This window comes from Gopherus flavomarginatus, chromosome 1 (genome assembly GCF_025201925.1).
Source record: "Gopherus flavomarginatus isolate rGopFla2 chromosome 1, rGopFla2.mat.asm, whole genome shotgun sequence".
Lineage (NCBI taxonomy): Eukaryota > Metazoa > Chordata > Testudines > Testudinidae > Gopherus > Gopherus flavomarginatus.
The window spans coordinates 378,734,133-378,754,774 of record NC_066617.1 but is presented as its reverse complement, the minus strand read 5'-3'; the positions used below and the strand labels follow the sequence as shown (position 1 = coordinate 378,754,774).

At 48.2% G+C, this 20,642-nt stretch overlaps 1 protein-coding gene across 1 annotated transcript; it reads right to left on the bottom strand.

The window, feature by feature from the left end:
* Positions 1–217: 217 nt before the first annotated feature.
* LOC127037367 (olfactory receptor 51G2-like) lies at positions 218–1,186 on the bottom strand. The gene has a single exon (XM_050929030.1). The coding sequence runs from the start codon at positions 1,154–1,156 to the stop codon at positions 218–220; it is 939 nt and encodes a 312-aa protein (XP_050784987.1). The 5' UTR covers positions 1,157–1,186.
* Between the last annotated feature and the right edge of the window lie 19,456 nt (positions 1,187–20,642).

Genomic DNA, 20,642 nt, shown 5'->3' with positions numbered 1-20,642 from the left:
CTGCTGCCTGTCTTGGTTTCCTTGCTCAGTGCCCTGCCCTCCCTCACCAGCCCCTTTACAATTGCTCCAGGCCTTAGACCCCATCTGAACCTGTCTCTACATAGTGGAGATCAGTAGCGCATGTTGTCTTGGATTTAAGGGTCCAGGATGGAATAGGTGGCCAGTATTTCTTGTCTCACATGTCATCAGTGCTGGAGCAGGATGATGAACTGATCCTTCACCTGACGAACACCCTGAGTATCTTCGCACGAAGGTGTTTGCTTTTCACGCTGTACACAAGAGGATTAATCAAGGGAGGGACAAGCAGGGAAATGTAGCCCAGGAGAGTCTGACGCAAGGGAGAAGAGCCCTCCCCAAATCTGTGTAACAGAGACAAGCCGATCATTGGTGTGTAGAAGAGAAGGATGGCGCAGAGGTGGGACACGCATGTGTTCAGGGCCCTGAGACCCTCTGCCTGGGACGTGATGCTCAGCACTGTTTTGAGGATCATCACATAAGAGAAGAAGATGAGCAGTGAGTCCAACCCGTCCGTCAGGAGAGCAACAGACAAGCCATAGATTCTGCTTATTCTGCTATCTGAACAAGCCATCTTCATGACATCCTGGTTTATGCAGTAGCAATGGGAGAGGACATTGGATGGACAATATTGGAACTGTTGCAGGAGAATAGGGAATGGGAGCATTACAGTCACCCCTCTGAGAACACACACCAGTCCCATCTTGCCTATTCTAGGCAGGGTTAAGATGGACACATATCTCCGCGGGTTACAGATTGCGATGAAACGGTCAAAGGCCATCAACAACAGCACAGAGGATTCAGTGCATTCAAACAAGTGGACAAAGAACAGCTGGGCAAAACAGGCATCGAGGCTGATCTCTCTAGAGTTAAACAAGAATATACCCAGTGTTGTCTGTATGGTGGATATCGATAAGCCAAGGTCTGTGACAGCCAACATGGAAAGGAAAATGTACATGGGCTCATGGAGGCTTGGATCTGTTTTTATAATGAACAGAATGACTGAATTTCCTACTATGGAAATAACATACATTAAGCAGAAAGGGATAGAGATCCAGAGATTAAGGATGTCTTCCTGCCCGGGTATCCCAGTGAGAAGGAACACTGCAGATGTGATTTTGGTGTAATTGACAGCTGACATTGTGTACTGTGCAGATCCAAGGCGTTTTGAACTTTCCCTCTTGAAAGGAAAAAGAACAGAAAACTAGATGATATTTAACGAGACACCTTTCTGCTCTCAGTACAAGTCTAGAGACTCCCAGGAGCTGATGAAAAATCAACAAAAACAAAGCCTTGGATTTACACCACCGATAGCAAGATGGGCATTGCCAGACTGGCTCAGACCTGCAGTCCATCTAGCCCAGTATCCACTGGCCAGTTCCACGTGCTTCAGAGAAAGGGGGAAGGACTCCTGGAATAGGTAGCTATGAGATAACCTGCTCCAAAAGATTCCCCTGGCACCCACTAGTTACAGATACTTTCTGGTGTAAATCAGGAAGGTTTAGAGCCGTTCCAAGAGTTTTTGAAACAGCCTTCACTTATGTAATTGAATTTTTTGGTTACCCATGTAAACATCCAGTCCTTCTTTGAATTCTGCTAGGTTATTAGCCCCCTTGATGGCTTGTGGCTGGGAGTTCCACAGCCTACTTGAGCAATGTGTGATTTTACAATTGTGACCTTCGCACAGACACCCTTTCTGACCCTCCACGTCTGAGTGCGGCCCATTGTATAAACTGCATGTGAAAATGGGATTATATTTATCTTTGTTGCATTGAAGATAGTTACTAACATGATATTATTTTCAAATGCTCCCGGTGGTACACTCTGACCCCCAAGAATCCCTGCAGGAGAAGGTGAAGTGCTTTGTCTGACCAATATTGACTGAATACCAAACGTTTGATCATCCTACAGGTTTCTCTTCATCCTCACAGGAACTGCTCCCTCTCTCCATGGAAGGGTCTGTAGCAATCTGCAAAGATAAAGCTTACATGGACAGTTACTTCATCTGAGCACGGAAGTGGTTGGCACCACAAACAATGTCCTGTTCAATGTGCAAGTTACTTCAGGCATGCTCATGTAACAGCTAATGATGAAAATTACATACAACCACTATTACCCTGCCTTTTCCAGCACCTCTGCTCCACTCTTTGCTGACAGACAGAGCAGCGGCCTTTTTCTCAAGACTCTTTGGAAAGTCTTGCCCAGGTATTGCAGAGGGATTGTGCTCATGACCCTGATTAGAAACAGCTTCTTGTTAGTCACTAGGAGACAGTATCATACAACTATTCAAAGTCTTTATTAATGATCTGGATAATTGGATGGATGGCACCCTCAGAAAGTTCACACATTACACTAAGCTGGGGAGGAGAGAGAGATACACTAGAGGGTACGGATAGGGTCCAGAGGGACCTAGACAAATTGGAGGATTAGGCCAAACGAAATCTGTTGAGGTTCAACAGGAACAACTGCAGAGTCCTACACTTAGGATGGAAGAATCCCATGCATTGCTGCAGGCTGGGGACCGACTGCCTAGCAGCAGTTCTGCACAAAAGGACCTGGGGATTACTGTGGGTGAGATGCTGGATATGAGTCAGCAGTGTGCCCTCATTGTCAAGAAGGCTAATGGCATACTGGGCTGCATTAGGAGAAGCATTGTGAGCAGATAAAGGGAAGTGATTATTCCTTTCTAATAGGCAGTGGTGAGGGTACATCTGGAGTATTGGGTCCAGTTTTGGGTCCCCCACTACAGAAAGGATGTGGACAAATTGGAGAGAATCCAGCAGAGGGCAAAGAAAATGATCGGGGGCTGGGACACATGACTTACGAGGAGAGACTGAGGGAATTGGGGTTATTTAGTCTGCAGAAGAGAAGAGTGAGAGGGGGTTTGATAGAAGCCTTCAACAAGTACCTGAAGGGGGATTCCAAAGAGGAAAGAGCTCGGCTGTTCTCAGTGATAGCAGATGACAGAACAAGAAGAAATGATCTCAAGTTGCAGTGCGGGAGGTCTAGGTTGGATATTAGGAACCACTATTTCACTAGGAGGATGATGAAGCACTGGAATGGGTTACCTGGGGAGGTGGTGGAATCTCCATATATAGAGGTTTTTAAGGCCAAGCTTGACAAAGTCCTGGCTGGGATGATTTAGTTAGGGTTGGTATTGCTCTGAGCAGGGGGTGGGACGATATGACCTCCTGAGGTCTCTTCCAGCCCTAATCTTCTATGTTTATATGATTCTATGATTCACTGAACAAGGAGTTCATAGCAAAAAAACAAAAGAATTTTTAAATACTTTCTAAAGCAAAAGTCATTAAGCAGTTAAATTAACACTTCTCCTTCCTGTAGAGATTCTAACAACTCTGCTGATGGCTTTCAATATACAGGCATGTTATGAACGTTTCATGTGTAAAATTTGTATTACAGTAACAAGTTTTGGCATAACATTTACACATCTGTACTTTAGCACACATGTCAACCCATTCTTTCCTCTCTCATCTTCTCTCAGAGATGATTTCTCAGGTTAGAGTGGGACTTAAAATATAGCTTCTGTAATCTGGATTTCTTCAGAACATGAAAAAATCGCAGGGTCTCACCCCTCATTCAGTCACTTGACAACAAACAAAAGTCTATTAGCTCCCCTGTCCCTGGGTTAACAGCTGACTGGTTCTCCTCAGGTTCCAGTCTGTCAGTCTGTAGCCTGTATCCAGAGTGGTAACAGGCACTGGGATCAAAATAGAAAATATCCATTCCCTGAGCTCTCACTCTCTAGTTCATAATACATGGATGCTGTTATTCAGCCAGGACGAGTTTGCAGGAAGTGGATTTGAAAGTCAAATGCATGGGTATTCATAGAAATGGAACTTGTTTCCCACAGTAAGTAGTCTATTACTCTCCTTCTCTCTCTCTCTAACAAACTCTATCCTGTATTCCTAAAATCCGTAGCACCTGAGAACAGCATTGGGACAGACGTGGAGCTGAGGTGCCGTAACAAATGTGTGTGTTAAAGACAGTTCTTGGGATGTTTGCTGTCTAGCTCAATTGGGTTAACTTTTGGGATGTTTAGGTTATGCTATATTGGGTGAAACCAGTATGGCTCTTCTTAGTTCAATAGCAGGCTGCTGGAAAACAAGCAGAATGGGAAGGCACAGATCAAGAAATGCCATTTCTCAGTAAGCTTTTCAGGGAGGCTGAGAGACAACGCTGGAGCTACAAGCTGGGAAAAGGCCACTTCCAGACTCCAGCCACATTACACAGGTTTTTTTCCAGTGCTGGGAGCCTGTGCAGAGATGGGACAGCTGTTGCTGATAAGCTGCTCAGACTGCAAGAACAGACACCACTTGGGAAATCTGGAGGCCCTGGACCTGCCTGTGTCTGCATCAGTTTGGGAGGACTTGAGGTCAGAGAGGTGTACAGACTGTTCCTGGAAAACCCTCTTATTCTCCCATGTCATACTTTGTTTCTGCTGTTCAGATTAAACAGTAGTTTGGTTCAAGAAGGCTGGTCACTCATCTCAGCATTAGTCACAGGCTCACAAAGGGAAGAACCAGAGGTGTCAAACCCACTGAGACCTGCTCGATAAGTACAGTCCCCCCGCAGGGTGCTGTAGCCCAGGGCCCAGTCTGAGGGTGGGAGGATCCCGGGATTCCACCTCATGAGAGGGAAGGTTACGAGGTCTGACATCTGGTACTCAGGGAGCAGAGACATGCAGGTCGCCCTGTAACTCTGAGGGATATCTACAGGGCAGACACGCTACAGCTCTCAGCCAGTCAGGAAACAGAAATATGCCCTATAGGACCTGTTACCACAGACCGACACAGCTCTGAATTTCTATCTTCACAATCGAGCCAGAGAATAAAACCTCTGAAAATGCATTTGCTGGTTCAATTTCCAGGAGCAAATAGACCTGAGGTGACTGGGAACTAGTCACGGATATTCTGTGGGGTCTCCTCTCACTCAGCCCCTGGCAGGATGGGGCCCAGAGCACACGGTACCTCTGGTAATGGAACGCCTGGAGAAATCCTGACTCGTGGCATCGGGGTTTTAACACTCCGAGTTCGCTTTGATGTCACTTTTCTGTGCAGCTTGGACAACCCACCTTGGAGCATGGGCAGAGGTAGGGGAGGGGTTCCCAAGCTACCTAACGCTGCCTGCCCCCCAGCCCTGTCACTGAGACACCCCGACAGCCCAGCTGAGTCCTCTGCCGCTGCACAGAACATCTGCAAATGGAAACAGCTTGCATGCTTTACAGATCACTTTGCATTTTAAAGAGAGTGAAACCTGCCAACGTCCCCAATTCCTGCTAGAAGGGGAGCCGCTGACGCCAGAGCTCTTCACCCTAAAGGACAAGGAGTCATCGGCGATGTTGAATGGACAGCAGGCAGCATCTGTTCAGACAAGGAGGCAACTATCTTTAGGAAGCATGTCTGCACATTCCCATGGGGGCCACTTGGCCATCAGGGAACCTCAGCTGCTTGGCTCGGTGTGCACCAGCTTTAACCCCCGTCACGGCCAAAGGCAAACTGCAGGCGGCCAAATCACAGGGAATGTGCAGTGAGGCTACACAACTGGGTTGCAGTGGAAGCCCTGCTGCAGGTTCTATTCCTGGAATCTGGGCCCGTCATCACTGTTCGTATGGTTCTGATTAGTCACATGGTTACCTCGGGGGTAGTGAGTGGTAACAATGATGCTGTCACAGCTGTAATCTTGCAGAAATAAGATAAATAATAATAATTAATAGTATAAGACCAAATTTCTCCCCAGCAGCCTCCTTTCCTGCATTCCAAAGCCAGGGTGCAGGCCAGGAAAGGGAGAGTCCACAAGGCTCTGTATATGGGAATTTCCACCAGATCATTGCAGGAGTCAAGGTCATTTCCCTTCTCCCTGAGGAATGAAGGGCAGTACCCAGGATCTAGGGATTCCCAAAGTTATGCACAGATCTCAGTGATCCACTGGTTGATAGGCCCCTCACCCACAATTTCTCTGCCTTCACAATTGCTTTAGGACCCTCTCCAGCTCCCTGCTAGCACAGTTCATCAGAGATGTGCTACCAAGGCCTGTCACAGTAGCCACTGCCCACAGGATCTCCTAAAGGGGCATAGTACAGGGTGAAGGGGGCTGCACAGAGATGGGAAGGCTGGTTAGAGTAGCTGATGGACACAATACCCCAGCCATAGACTGGTCAAGAGGTTTCGAACTTTCTATACCCAGAGTGCAGCATAGACTCCCTCAGAGCCACCTTCATTGACGTTGCATGGAAGCAGCAGATGAAAAGCCTCCAATTTCTGTTGTGGAGCCAAGAAGCTGCAGCTGGGCAATATCATGGCAGCTGAGATTTCCAGAAAAATGAACTGTTTTGTATGAAAACTCCTCCTAAAATATGAATGAAAAGGAAACATTTTATTTTGGGTCAAAATTTAAATGTGGGGAAAATCTCTTTCATCTACCCTCTTTCAGCACTAGGCCCCATCAGCATCCCACACTTAACAACCCCTGGACGTCGGCTAGGGTGGACATGCCAGCTCTATAATACAGGCACCCCTGGAACAATTTTAGAACATAAGAATGGCCTTACTGGGTCATATCAATGGCCCATCTAGCCCAGTGTCCTGTCTTCTGACAGTGGTTAGGGCCGATAGTTCAGAGGGAACTAACAGATGAGTGCAATTATTGAGTGATCCATCCTCGGCATCTGCTCCGGGCTTCTGACTGTCAGAGGTTTAGAGACACACGGAACGTGGAGCTTCATCCCTGATCACATTGGCTAACAGTCGTTGATGGACATGTCCTCAGTCAACTTAACTAGTTCTGTATTGGACCAGAGATTCATTTGGCTTTCAGAAGATCCTCTGGCAATAAGTTCCACAGTTGACTGTACATTGTGTAAAAAATACTTTATTTTTTTTGTTTTAAACCTGCTGCCTATTAACTTCCTTGGGTGACCCCTGGTTCTCATGGAGAGGTAAACAACACTTCCTGATTCACTTTCTCCACAGCACTCATGATTTTATAGAACTCTTATTATATCCCTGCATAGTCTTCTCTTTTTTCAAGCTGAAATATTCCAGGCTTTTTAATGTCTCCTCAGATGGAAGCTGTTCCATAGTCCTAAACATTTTTGTCACATTTCTCTGTACTTTCTCCAATTCTAATATATTTTTTTGAGATGGAATGAACAGAACTACAAAAACTAATCAAGGTGTGGGTATTCCATGGATTTATGTAGAGGCATCATGATATTTTCTTATAATCGTCTCTTTCCTTGTCATTTGCAATATGAGCTGTGGGTGGAGTCCACTGGCCCCAATCCTTCTGCCCCACTCCTACAGCCAGAGTTTCACTCCCCCCCCTGCTCCTGGAGAAGCCCAGAGCTTCCACAGACCCCATGGCTGGAACAATGAGCCCCTCCAGCCCAGATGTTGGAGAATACCTGGGGTAGCCAGAGCCACCTCAGCCTTGTTGATCCTACTCTCCTGAGACCCCAAGTCACCCCATGGGAAAAGCTTGTCTCTTCCTAAAGACCGTCAGCTTGTTATGTGCCCAATGCAGGTTCCAGGGTAGCTGAGCAGGTGGTTATGAAACTGTCCCCGATATTAATCATAGTGGGATTCTTATGATAAGATTATGACATAGTTATATGCACTTTGTACAAAAAGTATCAGAGGGGTAGCCGTGTTAGTCTGGATCTGTAAAAGCAGCAAAGAATCCTTGGCACCTTATAGACTAACAGACGTTTTGGAGCATGAGCTTTCGTGGGTGAATACCCACTTCCTCAGATGCATCTGAGAAAGTGGGTCTGTTAGTCTATAAGGTGCCACAGGATTCTTTGCTGCTTGTACAAAAAAATGTGTTGTGAGGTTTTGATGGAAATATTATGGTTTGCAGAATACGTTGATCCTATTTGTATGTGTGTATCATTTTTGCATCTGAAGTTATGAATATTGACTATGTATCTATATTTCAAATGTAGTTACACCTGGATGATACCTACTGGGCAAAATTCTTACAGTCCAGACAGTCAGTTGAGAAGGCCGTATTACAAGTAATGGGACATTAGGGTTAAAGGACAATCTCTGGGAGAAGGTTATAACTCATCTGGCGAGCCTTCCTGGGAACCCTTGGGACCATCTATGGATAATGCCTGCAAAAACTCAGCAAGACATTCAAGGGCATTGAACATGACACTAAACTCCATTTGGTACCGGTATTTTTCTGCTATATAATGTGGGGAGTGACATCATCTCTTGGCCTCACTCCCTGCACAAGAGAACTCCTGGAAACACCTGAGGAACAAAGATTGAACTGGGGGAAGTGCTAGTCCCAGGCTTAAGGGATTTCTAGCCTGCATGTGGAAACTTGATAGACTGGTTCTATTATCAGTCAGGGTGAGAAATTGCTAATTCATATCCAATCTATCTAGCACATTAACCTTAGTTGGTGGTTTTTTGGTTTTCTCGGTAATCCGCTTTGATCAGATTTCTATCATTTTTAATCACTTAAAATCCATTTTTTTGTAATTAATACCTGTTTTATGCTGTATCTTTACCAGTGTGTTTTAAATAAAGTGTCTGCTCTGGTAAAATGACTGTTGCATATATTTCCCACATCAAGGGGAAAGCAGCCTATATTAATGAACTTATGCTACACAGACTTCTGCGCACTGCAAGGTGGTATAATTCTGGGTTTATACTCCAGGAAATGTGCAAGGCTGGATAGCTGGCAATTTGGCTTTTGTCTCCTGCCTGTCTTTGAGTTGTTGACCTGAATTTGATGGGTTAGTTGTTATGGCTCGCCACTGATCGCATCCAACCACAAGATTTATAGGTTCTTGTCCAATTTGGACTACAGGATTCAAGAACTCAGAGAGTTCTATAGCAGGAGAGGACTTTCAGGGTGCTTGGCAAGAACACGTACACTGAGGACACTGAGAAATTGATAAAACCTTTATTGATATTAACATAAAAATAAGAAATGCAATGAAACTTATAACTGCAAAACAGTAAAAGAATTCCAGAACTCCTTTGCCACCAACAAAGCACTGTAAGATTAGTGTCATCATTTTGTCTGTACAGTCGGGTTTAGGTTTTTCCAATGTGTGTTACCTTGCCTTTATCAACACTGAATTTCATCTGCCATTTTGTTGCCCAATCTCCAAGTTATGTGAAAGCCCATTGCTTACCCCTTTTTCCAGTTCATTTATGAATATGTGGAATAGCACTTCAGACCCCACTCCAGACCCCATGGTTTACCTCTCTCCATTCTGAAAACTGACCATTTACCAGCTCCTTGCTAGCACAGGTTCATCAGAGATGTGCTACCAGGGCCTGTCCTTGAATACTGCGTGCAGATGTGGTCGCCCCACCTCAAAAAAGATATACTGGAATTGGAAAAGGTTTAGAAAAGGGCAACAAAAATGATTGGGGTATTGAACAGCTTCCGTATGGGGAGAGATTAATAAGACTGGGACTTTTCAGCTTGGAAAAGAGGCAACTAAGGCAGGATATGACAGAGGTCTATAAAATCATGAGTAGTATAGAGAAAGTAGATAAGGAAGTGTTATTTACTCCTTCTCATAATATAAGAACTAGAGGCCCACCAAATGAAACTAATAGGCAGCAGGTTTAAAACAAACACAAGAAAGTACTTTTTTTCATGCCACACACCGTCAATCCCTGGAATTCCTTGCCAGAGACTGTTGTGAAGGCCAGTAGTATAACGAGGTTCATAAGGGAGCTAGACAGATTCATGGAGGACAGGTCCATCAATGGCTATTAGCAGGATGGGCAGGAATGGTGTCCCTAGCCTCTGTTTGCCAGAAGCTGGGATTGGGTGACAGGCAGGGATCACTTGATGATTCCCTGTTCTGTTCATTCCCTTTGGGGCACCTGCCATTGGCCACTGTCGGAAGACAGGATACTGGGCTGGATAGACCTTTGGTCTGCTGCTGAAGGTATTATCAGTGCAGCCCCGGGCTGCCCGTGCACTCAGAAGAGGGACTGGAGGGTGGGTAGATGAAGAGTTTGTGAGGGTGGAACCGCAGCCAGATCTAAGAACTGTTTGGAGCTCAAAGCATCAGGGGCTGGATGTGTGTGTGTGTGTTTTGAATCCCAATTTCCAGTTCAGTCCAAGGGGCCTGCTCTGAAGATTGGATCTACGCCAGCAGGAGGAGGCTGCTGCCCCCCACTGACACTTAGTGGGTTTTTGGCTGGTTTCTCCCAGTACCAAAAGAAAGGGGAATGGATGAAGAGAAATCAGGATCCTGAGACTGACAGTCCCCAGGGCCAAGATGGAAATGCTAATGCTCCAGGTCAGCCTGATTGACAGGGCAGGCCGGCCAATGAGGGAGCCAGGAGCCCAGGATCCCACCTCCATGTGAGAGGAGCTGCCTGAGGCGAAAGGGGCAGAGCTAAGGGGAGAGCAGCAGCCAGAGATGGGGGAGCTGGGGCAGCGCAGACCAGCCGCACCGTCAGGGAGCAAGGGCCAAGCTGCAGTGGGGAGCTGTGGGGCCAGAGCTGGGACTGCGGGCGCGGGTCACGCTGGAGCCGGGCGCGGGGCGTGGCTGGGGAGTGCGAGGGGGGCCCTGGGCAGGGGCCCAGTGCAGGGAGAAGCCCCCAGACACGCAGGCCGGACTCAGGGGGAGGGAACGTGACCCTAACCGAGGGGGTAGGCAATGCTGGGGAGAAGGGCCCAGCTGGCTAGAGCCTGAGACCCGCGAAGGAGCCGGAAGTGTGAGGAACTGGCTGTGACCTGCCCTCACGTCCCAGAGATGCCGGTTGTGGTGTTCCTGAGGCCACGGGGGGGGGTTCCTTGTTCCCCTGGACCCTCTTCCATTTTTCCTTATTTTTCTTACAGTTGCTGTTTAATAAATTGTATTTGTTTTGAAGTTAATGTGCTGATCAGGGGTCAGGGAAATGGCCGGTGCGGAGAGAGTATCCCAGAGTGGAGCTGCCCTCGAGCACACAAGAATCTCCACTTTCATTTAAAAAATAGTAAATGTCTAGCCCGTCATGTTCAAAATGTGATGCCCCAATGGTTCAAAAAGTATAAGGCAAATCAAAAGAATCCCCCAAATAATTATAAAATCTCATGATTTGGGAGGCCTGACTTGTGATGTTTGAATGTATTGGGTCGGCAGTATTTACCAATATGTGGGGGTTATGGAGACACTTATCTTTAGAGCCAAGCAAATAATTCATGGGGAATAATTTAGGCTATGAATCTATCCCATTTCCTCTTCATAAATTCTCCATAAAAAGCTTACAGGGCACTCAAATTTATCCCTATTTCAAAAATGATCCCGGGGTGAGTTCAATGAATAATTCTTCTTCAGGAATCAGTTTGCTAGTGAACACTCACAGTGTGTGGATTGGACACTCGGGGCATATGACTTGACATCTGTTCTCTGATTGGATGAGCAGAACTCCAAGAAATCTGATTGCTAGCGTGAATGCTCTCCTTTCCTTATTCAGAATTTATTTTCGGGGAATATAATGTACTACCAAGGAGGCAGTGTGTTCCAATGGGCAGAGCACTGGCTGGGCAGTCAGGAAACCTCAGTGCAGTCGCAGCTCTGCCACTGACCTGTTGCATGAACCTCGATGAGTTGCCTCTCTGTACCTCAGTTTCCTCGTGTTTAATAGTCTACTAACCCATAGTGCCCTTTGAAAGGCGCTTTCATAGATTCCAAGGCCGGAATGCTGTATCATATAGGCCAGAAAACTTCCCCAAAATAATTCCTAGAGCAGATCTTTCAGAAAAACATCCAGTCTTGATTTAAAAGTTGTTAGCGATGGAGAATCCACTACAACCTTTGGTAAATTGTCCCAGTGATTAATTACTCTTAGCAATATAAATGTACGTCTTGTTTCACACAGGTTCTGTTAAAGATGGTTTCTCTCAGCCATAGTCTCCCAGCAAAATGGTGGCTGGCTCTCCCCTTGCTCAGGCTCTCTTCCAGGGGCCCAAAGGTGCTGGTGTTTTTTTTTTTCTTAGGTGAAAGAATGTGGGATTGTCTGCCCCTTTCTTTTCTAGTCCATTGAGTCTTGGAAGTTGATTCTTCTAAAGCAGTGGTTGTCAACCAGGGGCATGGGGTACACAGAGGTCTTCTAGGGAGCACATCAACTTCTGTCAATATTTGCCTAGTTTTACAGCAGGCTACATAACAAGCACTAGCGAAATAAGTACAAACTAAAATTTTGTACAGACAAAAGGAGAAAGTCATCAATTTGTCAGTAAGAGTGTGCTGTGACACATCTATATTTTATATCTGATTTTGTAAACAAGCAGTTTCTAAGTGAGGTGAAACTTGGAGGTACACAAGACAAATCAGACTCCTGAAAGGGGCACAGTAGACTGAAAAGGTTGAGAGCCAATGTTCTAAAGGATCCCCTCAAAGCAAAGTTTATCCAAGCTGTGAGGAAGGTGACCTGAAGTCTGGTGGTGAAGGCTCCGTGTGTAATCCACACACCTCCTGGGTGTGGTGTCCTATCCCATCAAGTGGCACCAAGACCACTTAATGAGAGAGAGCTAAAATGAGTCTGTGGTGTGGCCTTTTAGCTCATGTGGTAGAGACTCGTGTGGTAAGTTCCAGAGCCCTCGGTTCAATCACTCTCGCCATCAACCGGGGTCTGTCAATGTTACAAGTGGGGGCTCGTCTGGGATTTCAACCAGGAAGTCTCTGAGCTCGGGATGTGCTTCCTCAGCGAGGGGAAGTATGTAACCCAGACACCTCCTGAGTGTGGTGTTCTGTCCTATCTGGTGGCACCCAGACCATTTAGAGACAGTGAAATGAGTCTGCTCTACAGCCCTAGCTAACTGCCAACTGGCTTATAGCTCACGCACTATGCTCCAGAAGTACCAGGTTTGATCCTACCTGCCAACAACCAGGGTCTGTCAACATTACACGGGCTCTTTTCCCTCCCCCGCCCCCCACTTGTGTTTGCTGAATTGTAAATTGCTCTGTTCACTATCGTCTCCTTCCCCTGCTGTCTTGATGACCCTGTTTGTTGCTGATATAACCCCCATTCCTTTGTTTAGGACAGACCTCTTTCGCAGCGTTTGCCTAGGAGGGGTTGTCAGGGTTTCACAAGTATTGTCGTACAGGGGGAACTCATAACTATCTACGTAATGTTGCATCGTGATCTTATTGACCAGAGAGCTGTTAGTTTTCAAATGATACATCTCAAGGCATATTTCGTACAAAGACTATTACCATTGCATGTAGGGTGTGACTAGAGGGCTGGTTTGGGTTACACATGCTCATTAGGGCATCTGCAAGGGTAGAAGGCCAATTCCACTCCCAAATTTGAAAAAAAGGGGGTGTCAACCTGTTCCGCCAGGTCAGCCAGCCCGAGAGAGAGACAGCCATATCGGAAGGACGCTGAAGATCTCTGCCCTGAGGGCTGATGTTCGCAGGCCTGCTTTGGCCACCTGCTGCAAGCAGATAACAGCCAGGAGAAGGATCCCAGCCTATTCAAAGAACAGGGTGCTTGCTGCTTGGTCAGCTCAGGAGAGTGTGAGGACATAAATGCCACATAAGCGGTGCATGCTTTCAATGCATAGGATTAGTGGCCAGTATACCTTTCAGGACTGAAGAAATCTGTATGTTAGATACTGTTATTTTTCTTTGATCGGTATGTGCTGTATTGCTGTAATGATAAGAGCATGTTTTGATTTATGAGGCATCTTAGTTGACCCACAGATTGTTGTCTTATCAACTGAAGGATTTTTTTATTTAGTCTGAGCAGCTTTACTACACTGTGGTGTCTTTCCTCCACATCAGAGCAACTCAGGGTACTGGCATCCCCAACTGTCCCAATTTGCATATTTGTGTTGTTCTCCACAGGGGGGAGTTCCGCTCTCAGAACAGACTGAATCTTCTTACTATCCCTGCAATACAATGGAATAATTACGAGTACGGGTGTAACCGAAGTTTCATGGGTTACACTCAGGCCAGGCCCTTGTCTCCAGCTCTTTAACGGAGCCCTGACTCTGCTCTCCCAGGAGCCGCTCTCTGCCTGAACACGGGTTGCTCTTAGAGGCCCAGCTCACTAGGTGACATCTGCCCTGTCTTTCCATCCAGACTCCAAGGAGGACTGGAGAACTGAGCAGGGTTATGACATGACAGGTATCAAGGAGGCTGAACAGCTGTAACATAAGAATGGCCACACCCATAGGCGGCAGGTTATATACATTGGCGGTGCCCGAGCACCAGGAATATTCAGGGTCGGGGGCCCTGCTCCAGCAATATTTGGAGCTGGGTCTCTCCCATGGCCCTGCCTGGATCGGTCCCCGGCCCCTGTGGGTCTCCCCCGTGCTGCCGCGTCTCTACCTGGAGCGGGTCCTGGGCTCCGCCTGCCACCCTCCCCCTACGTGTCCCCCCCGCCAGGCGCGTCCCTGACTGCTCGTGTTGCCAGAGTGGAACGGCTCCCGGCAGAACTGCTGGTTGCTGCCCTGGGGTCCTAGTGCCGCAATCTGCTAATGGCAGGGCAGGCTGCCCTTCCCCTGCCCTTCCGCCCTAGCCCTGAGCCCTTCCCACGCGCCAAACCCTCATCCCCAGCCACAGCCCTCATCCCCCTGCATCCTGATCCTCTGCCCCAGCCCTCATCCCCCAGCACCCTGATCCTCTGCCCCAGCCCTGAGCCCCCCCACAGCATGAACCCCTCTTCCCCTGCCACAGCCCTCATCCCCAGGCATCCTGATCCTCTGCCCAGCTCTGAGCTCCCCCCCCACAGCATGAACCCCTCATCCTCAGCCCCAACCCTCATCCCCCAGCACCCTTGTTGCCAGCACACAGGGTGCCCGAGGACAGCAACAGTGGGGGTGTTCGTTGCCCAGTGTGCTTCAAGCCAAAGAACACACCAAGGTGGAGAAGCAGACTAAGTTTATTTGAGATCTCAAACCGAACCTGATGCACGGAGACAGGCACGTCTTAGATCATGCACACTGATACAAACAGTTTCTTTTTTTTATACATAACTTAGCCAAGCCGTTTCTATTCCCCCCCATGCCCCCCTCTCCCCCCTCCCATCTTTCCCTGTGACTGTTACAAAAGCAATTATCCCAAGTAGATAAATCACTCCTGGCACCTACTAATCTATCTTCGTTAGTGACTTTTCTTTAAACTACTATTTTATCCTAGTTTGTTATTCTACTCCCCTAGCCAGATGCCTACAGGCCTTATTAGTGCCTCTTGGTACCAGCACTGTAGCTGATAGTCAGCCCCTCTTACATTTCATTCTTTAAGGTAGCTTGTTAGGTCGCTGAGAGTTTAAACATGGAAGGACTTTGGTTCACTGAGGCCTTAACAGGGGGCTTCATTGAGACACAGTGGCTTTCCACCCTCCCGAGTGGGCCAATGACACCAACAATTCCCTCCTTTGAGAATACTCAACAAACCTTTGGCCGAGTTCTTTTATACTCTACAGCCAAGAAGTGATTGAGTTTTATGGAGCTGGGGCTTTTAACAAGAGGGTACGTAGGGATTTCTGGGGGCTGGGAGTTACAAAGTTTACGGAGCAACAGCTTGAAACACGCGATCAGGAGGAGGGTGATTAGGCACAGGACCACACCTGTGAGGAGGAGACGCACAAGGCCGTTCCCCAGCCCTCCTAGATTAGGCAACCAATTTCAGAGGGAATTAAAAATTGTGGGTTCCCTTTCCTGGGCCTTCCAATGGATGAGAACCTGTTCGGCTGACAAAATGTGTTTGTTAATGTTTTGTGCATTTTTTGGGACATAAGTACAACACTTGCTGCCAACCAGGGCACAAACTTTGCCCTGGGAGGCTAAAACATAATCCAGGGCCTGTCTGTTTTGCAGGGCCAGCAATCGGAGCTGGTAAAGCTCTGAGTTAAGGCTTTTTTTTATGGCCAGGGTTTTATTAGCAAACTTGGTGAGAAACATAGAAAGTTTACGATATATTTGAGACAGCCGTCCCACCCCATAAGAGGGGAGGAGGATTATACCGAGTCTATCTCCCTCACCAATGGGCTCAGGGGTGGCATACAAAGACCTGCGATGCCTGGGGCGGCCAGGGGGCAGTTTAGGAAGCACTTGAAGAGGAGGAGCAAGATATCCCACATAACAGCTTTTATACCACCGATGTGGGAGCCACTTATAGGCAGAGGTACCACAAATATAAAAGGAGTGGCCATTTCCCACTAGCCCATTATAACCACTTTGCCACCTTTCAGTTTGGGAGCTACTGAAAGTTCCGAACTGGGCAGTAGAATTGGGTTTTTCATTAACATAGACGGGGACAGAGGCATTACTGCCAGGGGATAGATAATACTGGCAGGTGCTGTTTTCAGCGGACCAGGTGTGATTGCTGGACTTGGACTGCTGATAGCACACCAACCCGGGGTTCACTGGCCGCAGCCTAATAGGGGGAGGGAGATGCGTTGAGTTGGCTTGCGGTTCCCAGGGGTCGTCCCTTAATGCATACTGGGACTTAATTGTACAGTTTTGAGACAAAGGAGTACCCGAAATGTTTTTCACCCTACTGAACCATCCCCAACAGAGATCTGACCAATTTTGGGGAACCACCCTCCAGGGCAATTCAGCTGCATGGTGTGCGATTTGGGAGCATATCCAGCACTTGGAGAGGTTAAACTCTTGGGCAAAACAAACTTTTAGGGCCTCATACGTGTTTGTTCCCAGCTTGTTAGGGATTCCTTTTCATCCCGCATGTGCCTGGGGAGAACCAGGAGTTACCAGAATGAGTGTTCCCATGGCAAGGAGTAATACTGTGGCTAGCTTTGACCTGAACTTTATACTGGGCTGATAACCGTGAGGCCTAACAATTACAATTCCCCAAATACCCACAAAATAACAATTACCAATAACAAACAGATTAAAAACAGAAGGGACCAGGCCACGAGGCTAGGCCGGCCCTGTGAAAATAAACAGAACCAATGCTCAGAGTGGTAGCTGGGAATATGCCGTGACTGTTCGAAGAGGGCACAGGGCATTTCCAGCGGACCTTACTGTCTTTTAAACAATAGTTTAAGTTCCAAATTGTTGCTGGCAGTGTTTTCCGCAGGCTGGACGGTCCACCGTTCAGGAGCAGGCACTGCTTTTAGATGAGAGTGATGGATCCAGTGCTTGTGTCCTTAACCTTTGCAGCTGTGTGTGAGACCAGCAGGACAGTATGAGGTCCCTTTCACTTCTCTTGGAGAGGCTTGTTCTTCCAGGTACGAACGAGGATGGAGTCACCTGGCTGCAGGGAGTGGACAGGAGCATTCAGCGAGAGGGGCTGCAAATCTTTGGTATACCTGTGAAGAGAACAAAGAACAGCAGACAGAGAGCACAGGTACTGAGACAAGAAACCACAGCCTACCTCCCACTCCCCTAACAGAACCGGTGTACCATTCAGAGGCCATGCTCTTCCAAACATAATTTCGAAGGGACTGAGTCCTAACCTGCCCTTTGGGAGAGCGCGAACTTGAAGTAGAACAAGGGGTAAGGCATCAGGCCATCAGAGAGAAACCTCCTGGCAAACCTTCGAGAGATGTTGCTTGAGGGTCTGATTTGTGCGTTCCACTACTCCACTGGCCTGAGGTCGCCAGGGGGTGTGGAGCTTCCAGGGATCTGTAGGGCATCCGATATTTTTTGGACAACTTGTGACGTGAAGTGCGTTTCGTTGTCAGATTCCATCCATTGAGGAAGCCCAAATCGTGGAATGATCTCCTTGACGAACTTAAGGGCTACCCTTCTGGCAGTGTTGTTACGACATGGGAAAGCTTCGGGCCATCCACTGAATCGGTCCGTTAAGACGAGGAGGTATCTGAACCCCTGGGCCCGAGGGAACTCAGTAAAATCTGTTTGCCAAAAAGGTACATGCGTGTAAACCTGCATAGTAGTGGCCGGGCGCCGGACGGGCTATTCGAGTTTCAGTAATTAGCTGATAGAATCCCACTGAGGGGGCGATCTTTGACACCCTAGGCACCTCGTTCTTATATGGTGGGGGTGCAGGAGCCGAAGGGGACACCGACTCTGCCATCACAACTGGGGAGGGGTTCAGGGGACTAGCAGCAGCTACTACCGGACCTGCCGGCGTCAGATTACACTTTTGCACCAGGTCTGACCTATTTCTTAGCAACATAAACAGTTGTACATACATATGCTCATCTCATTTACCCGTTCGCTGACAAAATAGAATTAATTGGAGGATCGTGTTATAATTTAATGATCCCTCCGGTGGCCACCTTTCCTGGTCCTCTAGTTGGTACTGAGGCCAGTCTACTGTACAGAATCTTTTCAGCTTGCTCTTAACCATTGGATCAGACCCAAACACTTTCCAATTCATCAGAATGCATTCTAAGGGCGTACACCGTGCCCTACCGGTACTCTGTCCCTGCCTCATACTCTAGGGAGACACTGGGCGTCCCTAGGTCAAAACAGGCAAAAGAAGGCTTACAGTACTGGACTGTTCCTACCTTATCCACGGGACCGGTTCCCCACCGTCGCCCGCAACAGCTTCTTCACTACTCAAGCGCGTTGCACCGTTGTGCCCTCCGGGGTCGACCACACCGCGTCTCCGCCGAGGCCCCCGATGAAGTCACCAGTGCGTGCTGGGCGTCGGTCGTCGCCGCAATCCGTCGACCTCCAGGAGGGGTCCGGGCAAGGCCAGTTTTAGCCTCGATGCCCACCCAGGGACGCCAAAACTGTTGCCAGCACAAAGGGTGCCCGAGGACAGCAACAGTGGGGGTGTTCGTTGCCCGGTGTGCTTCACGCCAAAGAACACACCAAGGTGCAGAAGCAGACTAAGTTTATTTGAAATCTCAAACCGAACCTGATGCACGGAGACAGGCACGTCTTAGATCATGCACACTGATACAAACCCTCCCAAGTGGGCCAATAACACCAACACCCTGATCCTCTGCCCCAGCCCTGAGCCCCCTATGGAGAATGAACCCCTCATCCTCAGCCCCAACCCTCCTCCCCTGGCACCCTGATCCTCTGCTCCAACCCTAAGCCCCCCCCGCAGCATGAACCCCTAATCCTCAGCCCCAACCCTCATCCTCCGGCACCCTAATCCTCTGCCCCAGCCCTGAGCCCTTCCAACGCTCCAAACCATCATCCCCAGCCACAGCCCTCATCCCCTGGCACCCTGATCCTCTGCCCCAGCCCTGAGCCCCCCCCCGCAGCATGAACCCCTCATCCTCAGCCCCAACCCTCATCCTTTCACACCATGATCCTCTGCTCCAACCCTGAACCCCCCTCCTGCACACCCACCCCCTGCCCCAGCCCAGAACCTGCACCCAGCACCCAAACTGCCTCCCAGAGCCTGCACCCCTCACTCCTTCCTACACTCCCACCCCCAGCCCAGAGCCTGCACCCAAACTCCATCCCAAAGTCTGCACCCCTCACCCCCTCCTGCACACCCACCTCCTGCCTCAGCCCGGAGCCTGCATCCAGCACCCAAACTCCGTCCCAAAGCCTGCACCCCTCCTGCACCCTAATCCCCAACGCAGGACCTGAACCCCAGACCTCTCCCCCAAAATCCCACCCAGCGCCTTAGGCAAGTGGGGGTGGAGTTGGGGGACAGGTGCTGGGCACCACCAAATTTTCTACAAACTTACCACCCATGGCCACACTGGGTCAGACCAAAGATTCATCTAGCCCAGTATCCGGTCTTCCGACAGTGGCCAATGCCGGGTGTTTCAGAGGGAATGAACAGAACAGAGAATCATCAAGTGATCCATCCCCTGTCATCCATTTCCAGTTTCTGGAAAACAGAGCGTATGGACACTCAGAGCACCGTGTGGCATCCCTGCCCATCTTGGCTAATAGACATTGATGGATCTATCTTTCATGAAATTATTTAGTTCTTTTTTGAACCCCCTCATAGTCTCAGCCTTCCCAACATCCTCTGGCAAGGAGGTCCATCGATTGACTGTACCTCATGTGAAGAAATACTTCCTTTTATTTCTTTTCGACCTGCTGCCTATTCATTTCATGTGGTGATCCCCTAGCTCTTTTGTTCTGAGAAGGAGTAAATAACACTTCCTTATTTACTTTTTCCACACAAATCATGATTTTATAGACCTCTATCATATCCCCTGTAGTTGTCTCTTCTAAGATGAAAAGTCCCAGTCTTATTAATCTCTCCTCCTATGCAAGTTGTTCCACACCCCTAATCATTTTTGTTACCATTTCCTGAACCTTTTCCAATTCCCAGATCTCTTTTTGGAGATGAGGAGACCACATCTCCATGCAGTATTCCTACGCTTTGTTTCCTATGGTTCAGCCAGTTACTGATCCATGAGAGGACCCTTCCTCTTATCCCATGACAGCTTACTTTGCTTAAGAGCCTTTGCTGAGGGACCTTCTCAAAGGCTATCTGAAAATCCCAGTATGTCAGTGCACTGCAAGGTCTTCAATGGCTTTTAAACTTTCCCATGGGGACATCGGAGACATGGGCCAGTGAACTTGTGTTCAGGCCTAACAAGAACTCAAATGCTACCTGCTGTGAGAAACTCATTTTAACAAGGATGCGCCTCTCCCAGCACAGACCACAGGTCAAAATGTGTAACTTCAATAACAATGGTATTGGAAGAGCCCAAAAGAACCACTACAGGAATGTACTGACTATGACCTCTTACTTCAAATGCACTGTGGCCTAGTGGATA

Coding starts and splice junctions, on each gene's coding strand:
- LOC127037367 (XM_050929030.1), bottom strand. CDS start 1,156: ATGTCAGCTGTCAATTACACCAAAATCACATCTGCAGTGTTCCTTCTC.